The sequence below is a fragment of the Takifugu rubripes genome, chromosome 20 (genome assembly GCF_901000725.2).
Source record: "Takifugu rubripes chromosome 20, fTakRub1.2, whole genome shotgun sequence".
In the NCBI taxonomy this organism is placed as follows: domain Eukaryota; kingdom Metazoa; phylum Chordata; class Actinopteri; order Tetraodontiformes; family Tetraodontidae; genus Takifugu; species Takifugu rubripes.
In genome coordinates, this window is record NC_042304.1 from 13383870 (window position 1) to 13402923 (window position 19054).

At 48.9% G+C, this 19054-nt stretch overlaps 1 protein-coding gene across 2 annotated transcripts in view; it reads right to left on the minus strand.

Annotated features, from left to right (window-relative positions):
• Positions 1-18720, minus strand: part of fcho1 (FCH and mu domain containing endocytic adaptor 1) — a 21429-nt gene extending 2709 nt beyond the window's left edge. Inside the window, exons 1-20 of one of the 2 annotated variants that reach the window (XM_029827772.1) lie at positions 18698-18720; positions 11718-11766; positions 6896-6987; positions 5721-5795; positions 5393-5534; positions 5030-5182; positions 4828-4932; positions 4252-4350; positions 4037-4133; positions 3841-3958; positions 3724-3748; positions 3378-3438; positions 3008-3189; positions 2906-2930; positions 2764-2820; positions 2585-2636; positions 2212-2336; positions 971-1993; positions 517-623; positions 102-282 (exon numbers count right to left, since the gene is read on the minus strand). In XM_029827772.1, coding sequence (XP_029683632.1) covers positions 102-282; positions 517-623; positions 971-1993; positions 2212-2336; positions 2585-2636; positions 2764-2820; positions 2906-2930; positions 3008-3189; positions 3378-3438; positions 3724-3748; positions 3841-3958; positions 4037-4133; positions 4252-4350; positions 4828-4932; positions 5030-5182; positions 5393-5534; positions 5721-5795; positions 6896-6987; positions 11718-11744 — 2746 coding nt within the window. In that variant the 5' untranslated portion in view covers positions 11745-11766; positions 18698-18720. Of the gene's footprint in view, positions 1-101; positions 283-516; positions 624-970; positions 1994-2211; positions 2337-2584; positions 2637-2763; positions 2821-2905; positions 2931-3007; positions 3190-3377; positions 3439-3723; positions 3749-3840; positions 3959-4036; positions 4134-4251; positions 4351-4827; positions 4933-5029; positions 5183-5392; positions 5535-5720; positions 5796-6895; positions 6988-11717; positions 11767-17338; positions 17487-18697 lie in introns of those variants that run through there. The other variant, XM_029827771.1, reaches the window with a different exon arrangement.
• Between the last annotated feature and the right edge of the window lie 334 nt (positions 18721-19054).

Genomic DNA, 19054 nt, shown 5'->3' on the forward strand with positions numbered 1-19054 from the left:
GGCTGTTATTTAAGACCTAAACCGAATTGGTCGTTTATCTTTGACCTAATTTATTGTTAAAAAAAAAACACAGCTCAAGTCAAGTGTGTTCTGGGGCGTACGCTGTCGCTGGTGGTCCTGGTGCGGCAGCGGTGATGCCTGACCCACCCTGGCAGGACTGGCTGATCGATTCTGACCCCCCCAGTCGCTGGGCTGAGGCCCCCACTCACTGGGACTGGAGGAGGAAGAGGAGGTGAGGGAGGGGCTGGGCTCTGGCAGTGGGGACGTGCACAGAGACCGGGACTGAAACACAGGGTGAGACATGACGCAGTGACGGTGTGGACGGGGTGTGATTAGAAAGGGAAGGCGCCCCCTGGTGGCGATCTCCCATAACTACTGAGAGCAAAAGTATTTCTTATTAAAAAAATGTCTGATACTGGTACTCTTGACCACTCATTTCCTTTTCTGTCTTACTATAACATTTGATTGGAGTTAAAGTCTAGAAATAATTGTCTATCACTATGAAAAATAACTCACTCTGTCACAGCCGCTGAGTCGGCCTGAGGTCCTCTTGGCCCGGACCGCCCTCAGAGGAGCAGCGGTGACCACTTCAGCGGTGTCCTGTCTGAAGTTGTGCTTGAAGCCTTCACAAGGGAGGAGATACAAAAAAAATGAGTCCAGCCTCTAAGAAAGGCTGAGAACAGCTGGAGACGAGCTGAGCAACAGAACTCTGACAGGATGATTGGGCAGAGAACCTCCTGACATTTGACTTGTGCTGGTTTAATTAAGCAATCAAGCTCCCTTCCTTCAAAAATGGTGGTTTTAGGGCACAGAAAGGATCATTTCAAGACCAGTTCTAACTCCAGTTTCAACCAACGCGTAACAAGTGACCTGTTTTCCTATAAATAAACCTCAATAACACCCATGAGGTGACATTTCTAGATTAATTTAACAATACTAAAACAATACAACACTACTAAAAAGTCAGTACCCTTGTGAGAGCTGCCGGAGCAGGACGTGTGTGTGTTCAGATCCAGGCAGTCTTGATCTTTGTCTGTGGAAAAGCACAGATCCTCCTGCGGTCCTGAATGCCTCGTCAGAGGGGGGGCGTTCCGGCGCGGCTCACTTTCAGAGGACCTGTGTTTCCTCCTCTCTCCTCCTCCACCTCCTTTCCCACCTCCTCCTTCATGAGCTTTGGAGCTGCTCGGGGTTCCGGAGACGCCTTCACTGAACGGGTTGTGGTCAGAGTTCCAGAGCATCAGATCCTTCTTGGGTTGAGTCGTGGCTAAACAACCCAAGTTGGTGTCCAGTCCGGGTCTGTTGCCGCTGTTGTGGGCGGCTGCAGCCAGCGCAGACTGATGGGTGGGGCTCCCGATCATTGTTATGGCGAAGGGGTCATCAGAGGAAACGGGCGGTGGGAGGCTCCGGTCTCGTTTCCTCTCCCGATCTTTCCTGTTAGAGGTGGATGAAGCTGAAGAGGAGGAGGAAGTTGGCATCTTCTTGGTGTCGGGAAGCGTCATGGCAAACGGATCGCCCCGGACCGCCGCCGCTTTGCCTTCCTGAGCCTGGCGGGGTGGGGGGTGCGACCAGGCATCAGAAAGGTTAAGGGTGTCCTGCGTGACGGATCTCTCGAAGGCAGAGAGGAATGGGTCCTCAGGGGGGACGTGTTTGCAGTTCCACACTGATGACTCCAACTCAGGTGGGGGGAGCGATGGGAACCGTGCGGCCGAGTCCATGTCCAAGGGGACGCGACAGGGGCGCGACACCGCGACCGACCAGGCGCTGGAAGTGTTGTTTTGAGGATGAGGGCTACGGACAGGGGAGGGGTCACGGAAAGCAGGGAGGAAGGGGTCCACTGGTCGTCCCAGTGTCTGCTCTTTGCTCTGTGCCACGGGAGGCCAAGCCGCCCAACCGGCAGGCTCGGGGGAGGGGCCGAGGGTCTGATGGGAGGGCGAATCCAGGCCGGAATCCTCAACATTCTCTGGGGAGGAGGAGTCGGACGAGAAGGCAGCATCTGATGTAGACATTTAAAGACATTACAGGGTTTCAATGAGAAAATCTTATCGGTTATCAACAATTTAAAAGACATTAAAATGATGGCGGCATCGTGCTTTGTCCTGTTTAGGGCACTGAACTCATCTTCATGTCTCCTGCTCTTCATATAATCACTGAGCTCTTCAACAAGTCATTGTGATCATCACCAGAATCAGAATCATCTTCTGAAAAACTTACATTCCGAGGCACTAAATCCACTCCGCTCCCTGAGCTGCTGCCGGCTGTCAAAGCTTTTGGATTTGAAGGCTGATTCCAGCGGTGGTCCGAACAGACTGTCTGTAGCCGACACTGTTGAACTCAACCTGGAGGGAAAACGGGCAGGGAAAAAGCAAATTTTAGCAGAGGAGGGGCAGACGGGGACAGCCATGATAGAAGGAAGGAAAAGGAGCCGAGGAAGGGACAGAAAATTTGTCCTTTCTGACAGAAACACTAATCTCTGGACTGCGATTAAACTAAAAATCTATTTTCATAAAACTAAACAGTGTTTAAAACACCAATCTTGGGCCGCGTCTATGACGCCGGCTCCGTTTTCATGCCTTTGACATCTCACCTGCTGTGGTCGGGACTGGAGGTGGACCTGCACAGACCCTCCTGCTCTCCATCTGTAAAGACACACAGATCTGCTGCAGAGATCCGGATCCAGCAAAACATTACGCAACCCTCTATGTGATGAATCCTGATGGAAAAACATCGGAATTCATCCCCTCGTGTCGTGAGATCTGGACTTACCCCTGTGGGAGACGCCTTCGCCATCCTCCGAGTGACCTCCTGCAGTGCTCGAGTTTCCTGCAGAGATGAGAACACAAAGGCTTCAGGAAACAACAACAAGCTCTCGAATTCCCAATCCAGAGGCGCGTTTAAATGAACTCACTGGAGAGATGTCGCTTGACCGACACCTGAAAGGGAGAAAGAGACGTTGTGAGGATCAAGACCGGAGTTCCACCTGAAGAATGTCCATGAACAAGGGCCCTACCCCTCTGTTTGGTGGCAGTGTGAGTGTCCCCACGGTGGCCTTCAGCTCCTTCTCAGTAGCAGCCGTGTTGCTGCGGTTGCTGTTGGCGACTGGTCTGATCTGGATGTTGAACTTCTTGGGTTCTTCGTCGTCAAAGTCCGAGTCGCTGGAGTAAAAGTTGTTCTCCTTCTCCTCCGAGCAGCGTACAGCCGGGGGGTCAAGGAGAAAAGCTGCAGACCTTCAGCTTCCTGAAGATATTCTGCCCTCATCGTTATTCTAATGATTACATTACGGGGCCGATGTTCTTAATCAGCCAATAAAATATATCGTCATCTTATCGAGGAACATTTAGGCTGCAAGAGTAAATCACGGTCTGTGGACAGAAGGATATCGTTCTGAGTGCTGTCGGCTCGGATGACAAATCCCTCATCATCCACTTCCAGAGGAGAATTCTAAATGAACCCGTCCACACAAACAAACACACATGGTCAGACGCCCGCTGGAACAGTTTGTTTGATCAAAATCAAAGCAGATTTGGGTCGGTTGTGGGGATTTGGGGCTTTGGCTGCGTCTTCTTTTGGCTGCACAGTTATGGGAGTAGAATAGTAGCACCATTTGCTCCCTGCTGCTGTTTACTTTGTTCCATTAGATCACACACACACACACACACACACACACACACACACACACACACACACACACACACACACAGAACATGGCTGCCTGCAGAGACTCACCAGGGCCTCCGACACCGCCGAGTCCCTGTAAATACAAAACATCACACAAATGGACACAAATCAACAATTCGTACCATCGGAACGCTGGAAATCTGTGTTTTTCTGGTGTGATCTTACGTCGAGTCCGGCTCCTTGTCCCTCTTGCCAAGACCGGGAATTCTGAAAGCTTTTGCTCGACTCTTTTTCCCTCCTTCAGGGGCCAAAGCTGTGATGTAGTCCTCGAAACCAGCCAGAGCTGCAGAAAAGAGGCAACAACAACAAGCTCACGCCTTTTGTTTGACTCCCCGCCGTCCTCCCGGTGAAGCACCCGTACCTGGCTTGTCCTTGCCTGTGCCCTTCAGCTCTGCAAATTTCTGGATTAGGTTTTCAATGCCGATGTTTTCCACGTTCTGTTTGAATTCCTCATGGACCTGCAGAACAGATTTGCTTTGACTCCATCATGCTGATCAAATTGCTCTTCTTTTACATATTATTTATAAAGTATTAGGAGAAGAACTGAGGCCATATTTGAGTGCACGTCCAGCCTACCTGTCCCACTTGGACATGGGTGTCCTCTATTGAATGGGAGTAGCCTTTGATCAGCTGCTTCATCTGCCGCAGGTGGGTCTCCTCGATTCCTTGAAACTTCTGATCTCACAAACAAACCCAGGTGACAAAAAAACAACACGTTTACCACGTGAGCCCAAAAATCACGTCACTAAACACAAGGATTTAAGATTTAAGGTTCTTCCAATCCAAATTCAGCACTGACGCCGGCTGCGTCCCTCCGGTCAGGCTTCCCCCTTCCTGCAGGTGTGAAACTGGGCATCAACATTTAGAATAACAGCCTAATCTTCCCACTCCCAAGTTATTACGAGACATGATGATCACAAGGATTTCCATCCTTTCAGATCTCGCTGGAGTTTGATTGATTTCCATGGCAACAACAGCAGTAACCATGGAAGGCTGGAAGCATGGAGTCAGGGGGCCGGATGTGCATGTGCGCGTGAGTCGGTGGGTGTTCAGGCATCACGGGGGCTGAGGTTTCCATTTGTGAGGAAAGCATCACTTTCATTTATGGCGGGCTGCGCTGGGATTTAGGGAGAGGAAATGAAGATGGCTGACCAGGGACGACTCGCTCATCTTCTGCTCAAACTCGGCCCCCACGCGATTGTGCTTCTCGATGCACAGGGCAAAAGACTCTGCAGCTTTCTTCGACTTCAGCTCCGCCTGGTGAGGGAGGAGAGGAGAGAGAGGGACAGACGAGGGGAAGGAAGGCGACTCTTGATGGAGGTCTGAACTGAAGACGGGGGGCTTCCTGACTGACCTTCTCCAGCTCTTTCAGTGGGGCTCCCTCCTTCCTCAACCGGTCCAGCTCCAGACACTTGGCGTGATAAACCTCCTTCGACTTCTGAAGGTGGCCGCTCTGAACCTGCAGCGCCTGCACCGCCTCCACCGTCCCCGCCATCTCCTCCTTTGTCTGGTGGACCAAAGAGCACACAAAGATCACCATTACGGCTCCAGCACCTCACAGTTTTAAGGAAAAATAAGAATAATTTGATTGTGCAGAAGATGAATTAGATCCTGCTGACAGAGGTTGGATGGAGGGCAAGTCTGGGGGAGTCCAAGCTGGTGCCAGACAGGCGGGACAGTGGACACGTGTCCTTTGCCTTTTTCTTGAAGCACGTACCTTACGGTGAATTTTAACCTGCTCCTCCCCGTACTTGTTAATATCCCGGATGAGATCGTTCATCTTTCTCATCAGCTCCTGGTGGCAGAGGGCCAGTTTATCTGAAGACACCCTGAACACGTCCCACATGGGAGCAAACGTCCTGGGAAATGACACAGATTCTATTAGATTATACAGGACCGACAGGAGAGGGGGGGGCGGGGCTAGTTTAAATCATGAATGTGCACATTTGGAGACGCAGATGGTCCTCATCCATATAAGATGGGCCGCCATCTGACCTCAGGGGAAGACGCGGTTGTCCCGGCTGTGTTTACACGACAGTACTCACCCCTGCGGACTGCTGTTGCTGGCAATCTTGGCCAGTTTGCTCATGGATTTGGAGTAGGTCTCCTCAACCGCCGCCCTGCAGAACATGCAGAGGAATGTTACCATGGGAATGGGGAAAAGGCACCAAAGTCCCTGAAAAACAGATTTATTTCTATCTCTGTTGTCTAAAGGCCAGCAGACTCATTTTTCAAGGCATTGATGTAAAAGTTTAATAACCATCTGTGGACCCTCAGGACAAAGAAAAGAGGGACTGGGATCCAACTACCGTATCTTGAGGGGGACCAGCTGAAAGCAACAGAAAGTCATAAACAAGCAGCGCCAGTCTCCTTGAGCTGACCAAAATGCTGAAAACTATCTTAAAATGATAAGAACTATTTATCGAAACCACACCGTGTCACACTGATGATTACATTACCGGTAATTTGGAGTTGGTCCATGATTTTAACCAAGTAACATGAATGTCTTTATCATGCTCTACTAAACCTCGTCAGGTTCCAATGTTGCGTTCAGAGAATAAATGATACATCTACGAAACCTTAGTCAGCTTTGGATTTAAATGATGGCGTTTTAGGACGACGCCATCGCTGAGCTGTGTATATTCAACCATAATAACTGCAGCAGCTCTGCAGAAGCTTTTTCTTACTGTCCATTTGTTTTTTATTCTGTCCAAGCAGATAAGTGAATTACCCCATGTGAGGAATGTGCTCAGGCCTTCTGAATGAACATCAGGAGGATCATATCTCTGGCCCTGTGTGTGTGTGTGTGTGCGTGTGTGTGTGTGTGTGTGTGTGTGTGTGTGTGTTGAACCCCAACTATGAAATCACAAATTTATTCATTTACTTGAGGGCAGAATCCATTTGGAACTTTTAAATGTTTTATTATCGCATGATTCACAGGTTGATGCCCGGCTTCGTGTTCATGGCAACATCGAAACAAAGTTTGTTCATTAAATTCTAAACCATTTTGGAAATGAACAGCCAGAGCAGACTGTTTGGTGGCTCGTGTTGCTATCAGAGCTTCGCACAAGCTCGCGCAACTATCTCGATTCGACACCTTTTCCAAACACTTGTTTGGACGTCTTTGATACAGTCCGTCGTCATTCTTTCCAAAAGCAAAACGTAGAATTCCTCTACCATCCCTGGCACCACCTCCCACGCAGATTCGCGCAAACTTTACCTCTCACGGATGAACTCGGCTAGCTCCTTCGTTGCCAGCTGGCCGTGCTTCATATTGTGGTAGAGCACGTCAAAGCCGGCATTCTTCTCCCCCTGACAAGGCATTAAACACACACAACACACCATCTGTTAGCACTCAAACCAAAATAAACCAGCAAGTCAACAATAAAGGGAGAGACAACGCTTTTATTTTTATGTTGTTTTACAGTCAAATATGAGAAGTTGGTTTCTTAACTGTAAAGTTGTGTGAAACCATTGTTACACTGTTGTTAAAGAACAAAATGATAAAAAAAATAGAGTAAATTAAAATGTCCATCTTAATTTGTCAGGTTTATGTAGGATCTCTGGAAAAATGTCATCATACTGACACATATAAACATTATCATGTGTCCTTTATTCTGTCCCATTCTCTCAGTTTAAGTGCAATATTAATCACGCATGGCTGTCAAACAAGCCTGCTAAATAACTATGAACGGGGATTTCTGGACTTGTTTATGTCTCAGGGTGGTTGAGCTAAAATTCAGAACAAAAAAGGAAGAAAATGTTTCATTATTAGTGATGTCAGAAGAGTCCAACTGCATCTACGGCCAGTCGAAACGAGCCGACGGCTAAAACCACCTCACGGTGGACGTGTGCCAGTAGAGAGCAAGAACAAACTACAACAGTTTCACTTCTGAGGAAACAGAAAGCTGCCTCTCAGAACCTCACAATATGTCTAAGGACGACAGGCCCCCCGGTACCAGGAGAATAACTGGAATACTGAAGGATGAGCACAGGAACCGGAGTCGTAGTCACAAACGAAACGGCTGCTTCAGTCTGAGAGCAATAAATGAGCACCCGCTAAAGCACCGCTGCAAACAGCAGGAAGAAAAACCAGAGGACAGGCCTCAAAAAACACTGAGAACAGCCCTGCTGTGGCGTAATACCTGCAGGCATACGGTCACATGATCAGGTGTTGTGTCCTTTCTTCGTTGCATCTCATTTCCCCTTATGAGGCCTCTATCACCCATCAAAAATCAACCCTCCTTTAAAGGAAAAAACCAAAAAGGACGGGCGTCCAGCCATCCGCACAGAGTTTCAGCAGTTGGCAGACGCCTTGCGTTGAAACTAAACCCTCTGCAGAGAAAGGTGAGCGCACGCACACACACACACACACACACACACGCGCACACACCACTGCACCTGTCCACTGCAAACCGAGCTGGTCCACAGTGATTATTACGCTGCTCGAATGGCTTCACAAACAGAATAAGTTGAGTAAAAACAGAGCAGCCGGGAAGCAAATGTGTGAGCGCAGAACAAATAACCAGCACATTTAAATAGTTTCGCTCGCGACATTCAATTTGCATGAGCGCTAATATTTACACACTTGGAGAGAACAGACTTTCAGGTCACATAAGTAGGGAACGCTCGCCTCAGGCTGACGACAACGATACAAATGGGCGAGCCTGACCTCACTCCTGCTGGAGGCAGAATCAGGTGAACACTTCTCCGCTTCTCAGAGGTGAATCACACCTAAAGGCGGCGAATTGTGGGGAGAAACCTGAAGAGAGAGCTGCAAACACACCGTTCGTTGTCCTTTTAAGGAAGCGCTTGGTGCCATGATGTATTCTTTAAGCCTCCAGTGAATGAAAATCATTCAAGTGTAATGTATGCAAGCCCCCTCTTCTTCTACCCTCTTGGTGATCTCTTTTTCATCAATTAAGCCGACCATTTTGGTCACGCGCGATGGAGTCCATTACCATTACAATGAGGGGAAAGATGGCAGAGAAGAAGAGAGGAATGAACGGGGAAGGGGGGGGCAAAATCTGCACAACTTTCACAAAGACGGAGACTCCTGCAGGACCCTCAGTGGGTGAGCTGCAGAAACTTGTTCAGGGGGATGGTCAGAAATGGAGGAATTATCATTACAGGAAACAATTTGCCCCCTCAGACTGTTGATCGAGCCGTTAGCAACCATTAAGAGGGAGTGTTAACACCAGCAAGGTGTCTGGGGGAGAGTTCTGGGGGAGGGTTCTGGGGGAGAGTTCTGGGGAGGGTTCTGAGGGAGAGTTCTGGGGAGAGTTCTGAGGGAGAGTTCTGAGGGAGAGTTCAGTAAGAACATTTTCTGGTTCATCTGTAAGACAGATGCCGTATTTTATTATGGAGAAAACTAACATGTTTCTGTGGCACAGGGTCCAGCTCAGGGCAACAATTTCTCATGCTTCAATCAAAAATGTAAACTAAAGGAAGAAAATGAAAGTAAAGAAGAAACAGGGCAGGTATCCCTTCATCTTTAGTTTTAAACAGGTCTTATTACACAACCCTTGTTTCTCTGGCAACGGTGCCTTGAGTTCTACCTATAAAGTCCGTTTTCTTCGACATTATGAGCCTGGACCAGGTGTTGGAGGACATTTCTGCTCTGTCATACAGACCCCACAAGTCTATTATTGCACTTCTAACCAGTATAGGTTAGTGAACACACACTGCCAGCAGTTTCTGCAGTTCTTTCTTTATTTTTTGACGACTGCTGGGTGAGAGTCTGCTGCTCCAGTCCACCTTAACTGCTAATCGGTGTAATTACTATCATATCCTCACATGAACGCAGGTCTGGTGTCAAACCCAGAACCACGCCTGCATCAGCTCTGCATCTTTCCTTCCTTATGCAACAGTCCAACTGACTAACAAATGAAAGTGCTGTTAATGTGACATGATCCAGGAAGTAACCTTCAACTGTAGCTGTAGCTGTGCGCCTTCGCCAAAGCCTTCGCTACACACCGGATCATGGAGCTTTTAGCCGACCCGCCTGTGCTGCAGCGAGTTCAGCTGACTCACAGAGTTTTGTGCTGACTGGGCAGGTTGAGCAGAACAACAGGCAGAGAGGTGTCAATACCACCAGCAGTAGCATCAGCAGCAGTAGCTTGTAGCACCAGCAGCAGTAGCATCAGCAGAAGCAGGTAGCAGCAGCAGCATCAGCAGCATCAGCAGCAGGGAGCAGTAGTAGCAGCAGCAGGTAGCAGCAGCAGCAGGTAGCAGCAGCAGCAGGTAGCAGCAGCAGCAGCAGCAGTAGCATCAGTAGCAGCAGGTAGCAGCAGCATCAGTAGCATCAGTAGCAGCAGGTAGCAGCAGCAGCAGGTAGCAGCAGCAGCAGGTAGCAGCAGCAGCAGCAGCAGCAGGTAGCAGCAGCAGCAGGTAGCAGCAGCAGCAGGTAGCAGCAGCAGCAGCAGCAGTAGCATCAGGTAGCAGCAGCAGCAGTAGCATCAGCAGGTAGCAGCAGCAGCAGTAGCATCAGTAGCAGCAGGTAGCAGCAGCAGCAGCAGCAGGGAGCAGTAGTATCAGCAGCAGGTAGCAGCAGCAGCAGCATCAGCAGCAGGGAGCAGTAGTAGCAGCAGCAGGTAGCAGCAGCAGCAGGTAGCAGCAGCAGCAGCAGCAGCAGCAGTAGCAGCAGCAGCAGGTAGCAGCAGCAGCAGGTAGCAGCAGCAGCAGCAGCAGTAGCATCAGTAGCAGCAGCAGCAGGTAGCAGCAGCAGCAGTAGCATCAGTAGCAGCAGCAGCAGGTAGCAGCAGCAGCAGGTAGCAGCAGCAGCAGCAGCAGTAGCATCAGTAGCAGCAGCAGCAGGTAGCAGCAGCAGTAGCAGCTGCATCAGCAGCATCAGCAGCAGTAGCATCAGCAGCATCAGCATGAGCAGCAGCAGCAGTAGCATCAGCAGCAGTAGCATCAGCAGCAGTAGCATCAGGTAGCAGCAGCAGCAGTAGCAGCAGCAGCAGTAGCAGCAGCATCAGTAGCAGCAGCATCAGCAGCATCAGCATGAGCAGCAGCCCGTCACTGCTGAAGGCCAATTATGACGTCTGAGAAATCGCTTCAGTTTACCTATATACCTTATACTTTACAGGGACCAATGGGGGTTGGGTGCCTTGCTCAGGGGCACCCCAGTTACAACCTGAGCCTAAACCATGAGCTAAGAGCTGGTGGGAGAGAAGCAAGAAGCCAAAGATGGAGAAGGACACTGCTAGGCTGCACCCTGACCTGAGAAAACAGCACGATGAGTGAAGCTCAGCGTTGGCAACCAAAAAACTTTAGGATAAGAAAAAACACCGTTGTTCACAATGAAAATCTCAACTATGCTCGATTTAATAAGACCAGTTTTGGGATCTCATTGGCAGGTATAAAAATGCTTTATTTTAATGGAAATCATCTTTATATGCATATAGGCCAGTGCAGTGTACTGTACACATTTAATGTATGTTTACTATATATACAAATGTGTCACTTATAATATTTGGATGAGCTCTGGTTTAGACCACGTCAGGCCCGTTCTGCTGATAATAGCTGCATTAATTTAGGATAAAGTTGGGCTCCCCACCGAGGAGCTCAGCCCGTCGTTAACAGGAAGGAGCAGCTCTCTGATTGGACGTGGACGTTCTTGAGCTGAACAAGCGAAGCTCTGTGTGTGTGTGTGTGTGTGTGTGTGTGTGTGTGTGTGTGTGTGTGTGTGTGTGTGTGTGTGTGTGTGTGACTTGTTCCCAAGTGGCTGCACTGTCTAATTAAGTGAGCAGAGGATTTGTGTTACACAGTTAATTGTGTCTAAATGTGGACTGTGTGGGAACAGTTATGAAAGTGTCAGCACATTCAGGCACACAAACAGATAAACGATCAGGAATTTGTGGCTCTGATGAAGCGCAGCGGCGGAAAAATTGCCCTCATTTTGAAGGAGGAAAAGCAAATTTCAGGAGGACGAAGCTCCTGGATCGTCTGCGCCCAGGTAGCGTGAGATAATTAGAGTATTATTATCGATATGAGACCACAGCGCTCTCGTTTTATGGCACACACTTGTCACAACTTACCCAGAAGTTGTTCTGAAAGGAGGCCATCTTTGTTCAGTCTCACAGCAGCCTGTAAAAGAGGGATAAAAACAGGATCGTTACGGAAATAAAGATGACATTTCTGTTCCGCCCTGAATCTCCCGCACAGCCTGACGTTTGCTGATGCCCTTCTGAAATAAAGCATCACGCAGAGACGGGTACCGAGGACCACACTCTCCGGGGACACCTCCAGCGGAGGAAGGAAGTTCCTGGGACCTCCACTAATCACTTCAAAGGTGTAAACACGGAGGATGGAGAGAGCAAAGGAAGGAAGCAGGGAGGAGGAGGAGGAGGAGTGACAGGAGGGATTACAGGAAATATAAAAATCAATGGAGAGATGGAGGCGTAAGGGGAGAGGGAGCCACCGGAGCAGGTGATGAACGCTCGCCAAGGCCGCGGCGCTCTTCTGATTACACCAGTCACGAAGGGCTGGAGATGGTGGGAAGAGACGACTCTCGCTGGCTCCAGCTCCGCAATATCGCAAGCTAAGAGCTTGTTGTGTTTTGAGTGATGATCTCAGCGCGCACACACACACACACACACACACACACACACACACACAGACACAGCTGCTACCTGATCACACTTAGACACAAAAAAACACACAAGAGCAGAGGAAGTTGGACCTGCCTTTTTAACCATAAAATAACGTCTTTTTTAAACCAGGAACACTCTAATAAAAAGTTCCTGGTTGTGTGCGGGCACGTGCACATGCATGCGTGTGTGTGTGTGTGTGTGTGTGTGTGTGTGTGTGTGTGTGTGTGTGTGTGTGTGTGCAACAGCCCTTTCGCTGCAATAGCGAAGGTTCAATTTAGACTTGGTGACCTGGCATCACGCAGCAGCCCAGTGGGACCTACCGTGTACCTGCACACGCACACACACACACACACACACACACACACACACACACACACACACACGCGCGCGCACACACACACGCACAAACAACACCTCGTTAATTAACTAAGCAGCAGGACTGAGGCGGCGCCAACGTTCAGTTTGGCAGAGCCGGTTACGGAAGCAGAGGAATGACCGGGACCCCCCCCCCCGTGGACGCCAGTCTAACCGGGATGAACCAGAGCTGCCGACCGGCAACGTTCATTTCCGAGGCAACAAAACCAGAGAGTGTCCAGGTGAATGTTCTGACCTTGGTGTTCTGAGGGGAATAACCCAAAAGGTCCCAAATTTAAATCACAAAAGGGGGGGGGGGGCAAAGATTCCACTGCAGATGATTATGACTGATGGGCCAGAGCCAAACAGGGGAGGCAGAGCAGCACCACAGGAGAGGAAGTAGCATCCGTTTATCATCATGGCCGACCCCTGACTAACCTCCTCTGCTGTTCTCTCACTAAACAGCAAAACAAAGGCAAATTTAGAAGATAATAAAAGGAAGAAAGAAGCTGAAAAAACAACCTGAAACAACGACCAGCTGCCGGTTCCTTGAGGAAATCACCGGCGCTGGTCGGGTTAAAAATTGATTCTCGTTTCTTAGAGGCTCATTTTCTCATCTTCTCGAGAAGAGGAACTTAATAACAGAAGGCAGAGAGGAGTAATTCCCCTCACGGAGACCAAAAGTACGACTTCCACCTCTGGCTGAAGCAGCAACGCCACAACGAGCCTGAAATAAAAGTAAAATCTCAGCTCAAGATGTTGCGGCAACGCAGCTCGGAACGAAAGCAAAAGTCATGACGGTGGTTGCGGAGGTCACCCGAGCAGTTGACAGTAAAGGCGTTAGCGTTAGCGTTAGCACTACACCTGTGCCACCAGGCGCTCCATGGATGGATTACCGGACCCGACTGCACCGACTCATCCGTCCTGCTGCGTTACTTTCAAACCGGATTTGACAACGTGTGGAGAAGAGATTGTGTTCCGTCAGAGCCACTTTGGCTCTCAGCGCCACATCAATGCTGCTACAGAGAAATTTGGTTATTGCTGATTATGGTTCAGGCTCGCTGATAATTAGAGAGGTTTGCACTGTTGTTAAATTAACCAAATTTAAGAAAAAACAGACGTTTGTGACAAGCAAGAAGGTTTCTCCACAGCAGAGAATCAAGGCCCCAGCAGAACGGACGTTTTAATTAAATTAAGGCGTAATTACATTATCCGCAGTGACATGAAATTCCATTTACTGGACTAGACTGGTCGCGTGGTCCATGCCTTCGTTAGCACCCATGGAGGGTCGGTAGCCGTGGCAGTGGATGCACCAACATATGGTTAACAGCACTTCCTGGCCATAAAGGTTCGATGAATGGTCACGAGGTCAAGATGTGACCTAAATATGACCCGCTGGTCAGAAGGCAAGTGGTCACATGGGGGAGATCACCGTCCATCTCGCACTCTAGAAAAGCTGACAATTGCTTCATGATGGATGGATCTAACGTTTCATGGGGGGGGGGGGGGTTGGCGAACGCGTCCTGTGCAACTGACAGCAAGAGTGAGACAGCCAACACAATAGACACAAGGCTGAGAGACACAGAGCGAGAGAGAGAGAGAGAGGGACGGAGCGATGAAACACAACCCGGCCTCTCCGCTCGCCATTGTCCCGGCCTGAATGTGCTTTTGTGGCTGCAGCACACAGCCGCAGTCCAGACCCGTCTACGTCGACGTGCCAGGCGGCCGCGGCTTCCCGGCGCTGGCACGAGCAGCGAACAGCGTGACACCGTGCACGTGCATCCAGGGGGGACGTTCAGCCGTGAAAGGGTCCCCCGCCGCGGACGACCGTGCCCCCGTTCTGTTGGCCGCCCATTAACAACGATCTGCTGTCGTTATAGAGGACAACAGCCACCGTGAGCTGCCAACATCTAACGGTGGGATTCAGACTGTAAACGAAGGCACTGTTGAGTAAATACCAACAATTCTGCGCTTTAACGAGCGTGACAGGTTGCACCATGAGACCGAAGGAGATGAGGAGAAACACGTGGCAGAAGACACGGCAGATTCATTCATTCATTTCCTTCTGAAATGTAGGCAAATGTAATCAAGTCGAGCTTTCCCTGGCATTGACTAAACTTTATTAATAAAGTTTCTGAGACTCATTATTCTGCTTGATTAACTTTCAAAATGATTTGATTATATTAAAGTTGCATCATTAAACTCACTCCAGGGGGTTAATTCTAACGTATTCGAATCAATCGTCCCATGTAAAGTCACATAAAAATGAGCCAGTGACGTCCATCTGCCACCAGGTTTCGCACCCACAACCCCCAGACTGTCTTTTGTCGTGCAAAACGAGCTCCGAAAGCAGAACTCGTTAGAACTGCTGCTGCTGCCTCTGGGTTCTGGCCTCTTTGGCAGAGATAAGAAACCAGCCTGGCGGCATTGGACCCCCCCCTGTGAGACGTGGCACATGTGTAATTAATGTGTTATTGGCATCAGCAGACGTGTCAGAGGAGCCAATAGGAAGGAGCCAGCCAGGACCTCAATAAGTAATAGTAAGAAGATCCTAGCGGGTCAAAGGGGAAGACAGGATATCGCACAAAGAGTTTTTTCCGATTAACTATGCATGGCGGCAAGTGCGCGCACGTGTGTTTGACTCCGCGGGCCGGACGCCGAAACAGTGGCGGATCTGCATAGATATGCAGTCAGTCCAAATATAAATGCAAAGCGGTTTGTGTTCAGCAGCCACTTCCCTTCCTTCTCACTTCTCTCCCTTCTTTCCGTCAGTTGTGACGACCAAAAGAGCAGCAGATGTCACAGGGCTGTTTGTGGTTCACCGCCTGGCTGCTGGCTCAGCGCCCGCCATCACCTCCACCTGCTGCCGTGGCCTCTTTTCTGTATTGTTAAGGGCCAGACGCGGGGACGGATGGAGAAGGCCTGTAAAGGTGCTCTGCGACATGCTAGTGTGCTCTGCGACATGCTAGCGTGCTCTGCGACATGCTAGCGTGCCGTATTTAATGTAACAACAAGCTGAAAAAGCTACTGTGTCTGATTCAGTGACTCCAATGTCCCTTTTGGTGCTCCCAGGAAATTTATATCCATGGTGTTTTCCTATAAAACGTGCAGGTAGAGTGTGTGTGTGATGGGCTGGTGACTGGTCTGGGGTGTGTTTTTCTCTATTTCCATTTTACACTACACCTTCCTTTCTCTCCGTCCCACTCAGCACCGCTTCGCCGCTCCGATGTGAAAGGAGCGCTCGGCGCTCTACCCAGTCATTTCAGAGGCAGAGCGAGAAAAACAATACAGCCGACAGGCGGCTGATTCATAACGAGACGGCCGGGCTGATGCACTGGGGAGCGTTTTAGCTGTACATCTGCAAGGTTACCACCAGGGCCAGGGTGGAGCCTGAGGAAGAGGAGGTGACCTTCCCATTAGAGGTAATTATCCAATCGAAATGTCCCAAACTTTTGCTTTTGAGAAGGAACATTCCCAATAAATCAGATTACTGTCAATGGGGATGCTGGAGAATATCCCAGCAGTCACTGGTTGTGAGGCAGAAACACACTCCGGACGTGTCACCAGCCCAATGACAGGACACACACACATTCTGAAGGACAGTTGAAAGGCTCCAGTCAACATGATGTGTGTGTTTTTGGACTGTGGGAGGAAACTGGAGACACTGGGAGAAGAGGCAGACTCAAGGTCCGGGCCTGAATCAAACCCACGGGTGATGCTGTGAAACGCCTGTACCCTGCAGCGGGCAGATAAGTCCATTCCACAGCGATAAGTGATGTATATAAGATTCTGCTTTCCACCCAGAGCCAATCTGACGTCTCCTTGGGTATTTTCAAACTGAATGACATCATTATTATCTATTCTGAGCCCCGTGTTTGTACAAGGCGGTCCTCAGGTCTCCCACAGGTGGGATCCTTCCCCAAAACAGCCCAACAAATATTTGTCATACTTATAGGAATTCACATATCTAGGACAAGAGGGTTCATATCTGCTGTAGGAACGTTTCCCCCAACCTACAAACCCCATTAAAGGCTTCTGCTGCGTCCAGCACTCAGCCCACCAATGGCTCCAGTTCTCTACTGGGCTTGAGAACTAATTTTTCTTTTTTAGAATCCCCAAAAAAATGTCTCATAGATGCACCTGTGCATGATATTGTCATTTATCAAAAACGTTTAACCACAGTACTGTCAGTAAAGATAGCGCACGTTAGAAAAACACGGCAAATTCACGGCGGTTTGGGGTTTTGATAAACATAAACGCATTTCTGAACTCTCAAATAACAGCAAAATCAACTGGTATTTGAAATTAAAACTAACAAAATTCACCTAGAACCGCACTGATTAAGTGAAACTGTTAAATAATACCTGTAGGGATGCCGGTTCAACTCTGCCCCACCTCGAAAGATGCCAAAATTGATTCCTGATTAAAAGCGACTGTTTATTAGAGCATTAAGGTGCTCCCAAACCGCACCATCTTCAGCCCGTACTTCATATATAGGCTCACATTTCCATATGTCGCTCTGGCATGTAATGTAATGTAAATTTCCCCCCAAACAAACGAGTCTACTCCAGTTTCAATTCAACAATGTCACAGCCGTGCATGAGCAACTCGGTATTTTTAACTGCGTGTCATTGGCCCCGGCTTTCCAGCCAACTTCTGAACAGCATTCGCCCCGCAGATGCAGATACCAAGTGAAATCGATCTTTAATTACCTGTGTGGTCCGCTCCCGCAGCGTTTATAGCACATTTCCCATCTCCTCGCAGGCTGCGGACACAGTCGGAGGAGCTCCCTGAGCGGTGTGACTCTGGTAGTAGACAGTTGTCCGGGTGCGCGCCACTCCCCGCCCACCTTGACTCTGATTGGCTACCTCAGCCGTCAGTCACAGAGGAACGTGTAGTAGGCATAGCAACCGCATGGAGGCGGGTCTTCGCTAGCATACTAGCAATTTATTGGGTAATTTATGTCAAGGTAACGCCCACATTAACTGTTATACTCGTATAATATTATTCTGCTTTTATTTATTGATGTAGAAAAGTTAAAGGGTTTTATAACCTTTATGATCGACAAATATATCTTTGTCAATCAACACTGGCAGGATGTATGTCAGATTAGCCGCTGCTCTCACATGCTCGTTGTGTTCGTGTTTGTATTCAGCTGCTATTGATTCAAATGCAATTGTTGCAATTTGACTCAACGTTAGAAAAACAAACCCCATGAAAACATTACGTAGTGCAATATACGACCAGATTATTCTAGCAGTGTGGATTTCTATAAAACATCACAGTAAGTACAAAAAAGAAATCCCGAACACTATTAAGTGAAGTCAATGATGAACTACAGTCTCTCGAGCTCACAGAGAGAGAATAACTGACTGCCCCATGATGTTCATCCGTTAAAGCAAATGTTAATGTCTCTTACAGTTCCACAATCACTAGTTGCAATTTGAACCTCTAATAAAACTTCTTTGGTAAATTCTTTGGATTTCTGTGTTGCGTGCAGTCGTTTATATTGCTGCGTTGACTTTCATCAAACAGCAGAATTATTTTTATGAATAAACATGGATGCATTCCTGCTGTGCACTGAAAGTGGCACAAATAATGAGAGCAATAAACGCAGGTCCGCTATAGTTTAGGGCACAAACAGGGAGTTTTGTTTCTTTTTGATCTTGCTCTTTAAGTCTGCTTGCCAAAATTAATCTAGGCTCTAAAGATGGGACAAAACTTCCTCACAAGCTTGCAGTAATGAGGCGATTTCCAGCCACTCTGAGGCTCTAATGGCTTTGTAATGAGAATAGCAGAAGATTTATGAAGGCCAGTGTCAGGAGATTGGTGAGGAAATTTAAATTCAGTCTACCCTCCTTTGGATGATGCTGCAAATAAAACAGCTGAGAGCCTCAAACAAAAGCAGGATTTTTGTGCTATTGCACCTTAATTAATTAAACAAATACGAAGCTGTGCCTCCACATAACTGTGCTCCTTTTTCTTACTTGTTTTTTGCAGTGGTCGTTGCACTCGGTAATTTATTCAAGGCAGAGACAGAACACATAGATCTGGACCTAAATAATAATCACCTCTGCGTCGGCTGACGTGCTTGGATCGAGTTCTGTGTGCACAGGTGCAGAGATTGGCTGCTGTTCCCAGAGGCAGGTATGTGGCTGGTGGCCCAACCCAGCTGCTCCAGGCGGTCTTCTGGCTTCAGGCCTCCTCTCGGGCAACGGTGCAGAGCACAGACACCAGCAGGGGGAGACCTCCACCCGTGCTGGGGCGGGACATTCGGAGAAGCTGCAGTATGAAAAGCGCGAGAGGATGCAGCAGAGGACCGGCGTCAGTGAGCTGGCGGGCACAAGGCTCGTTTCCTGTGCAGCAGCAGCAGACACGGTGCACCGACTTCCACTTTTAGATTTGTCAGCCAGGAAGACAACCGTTTA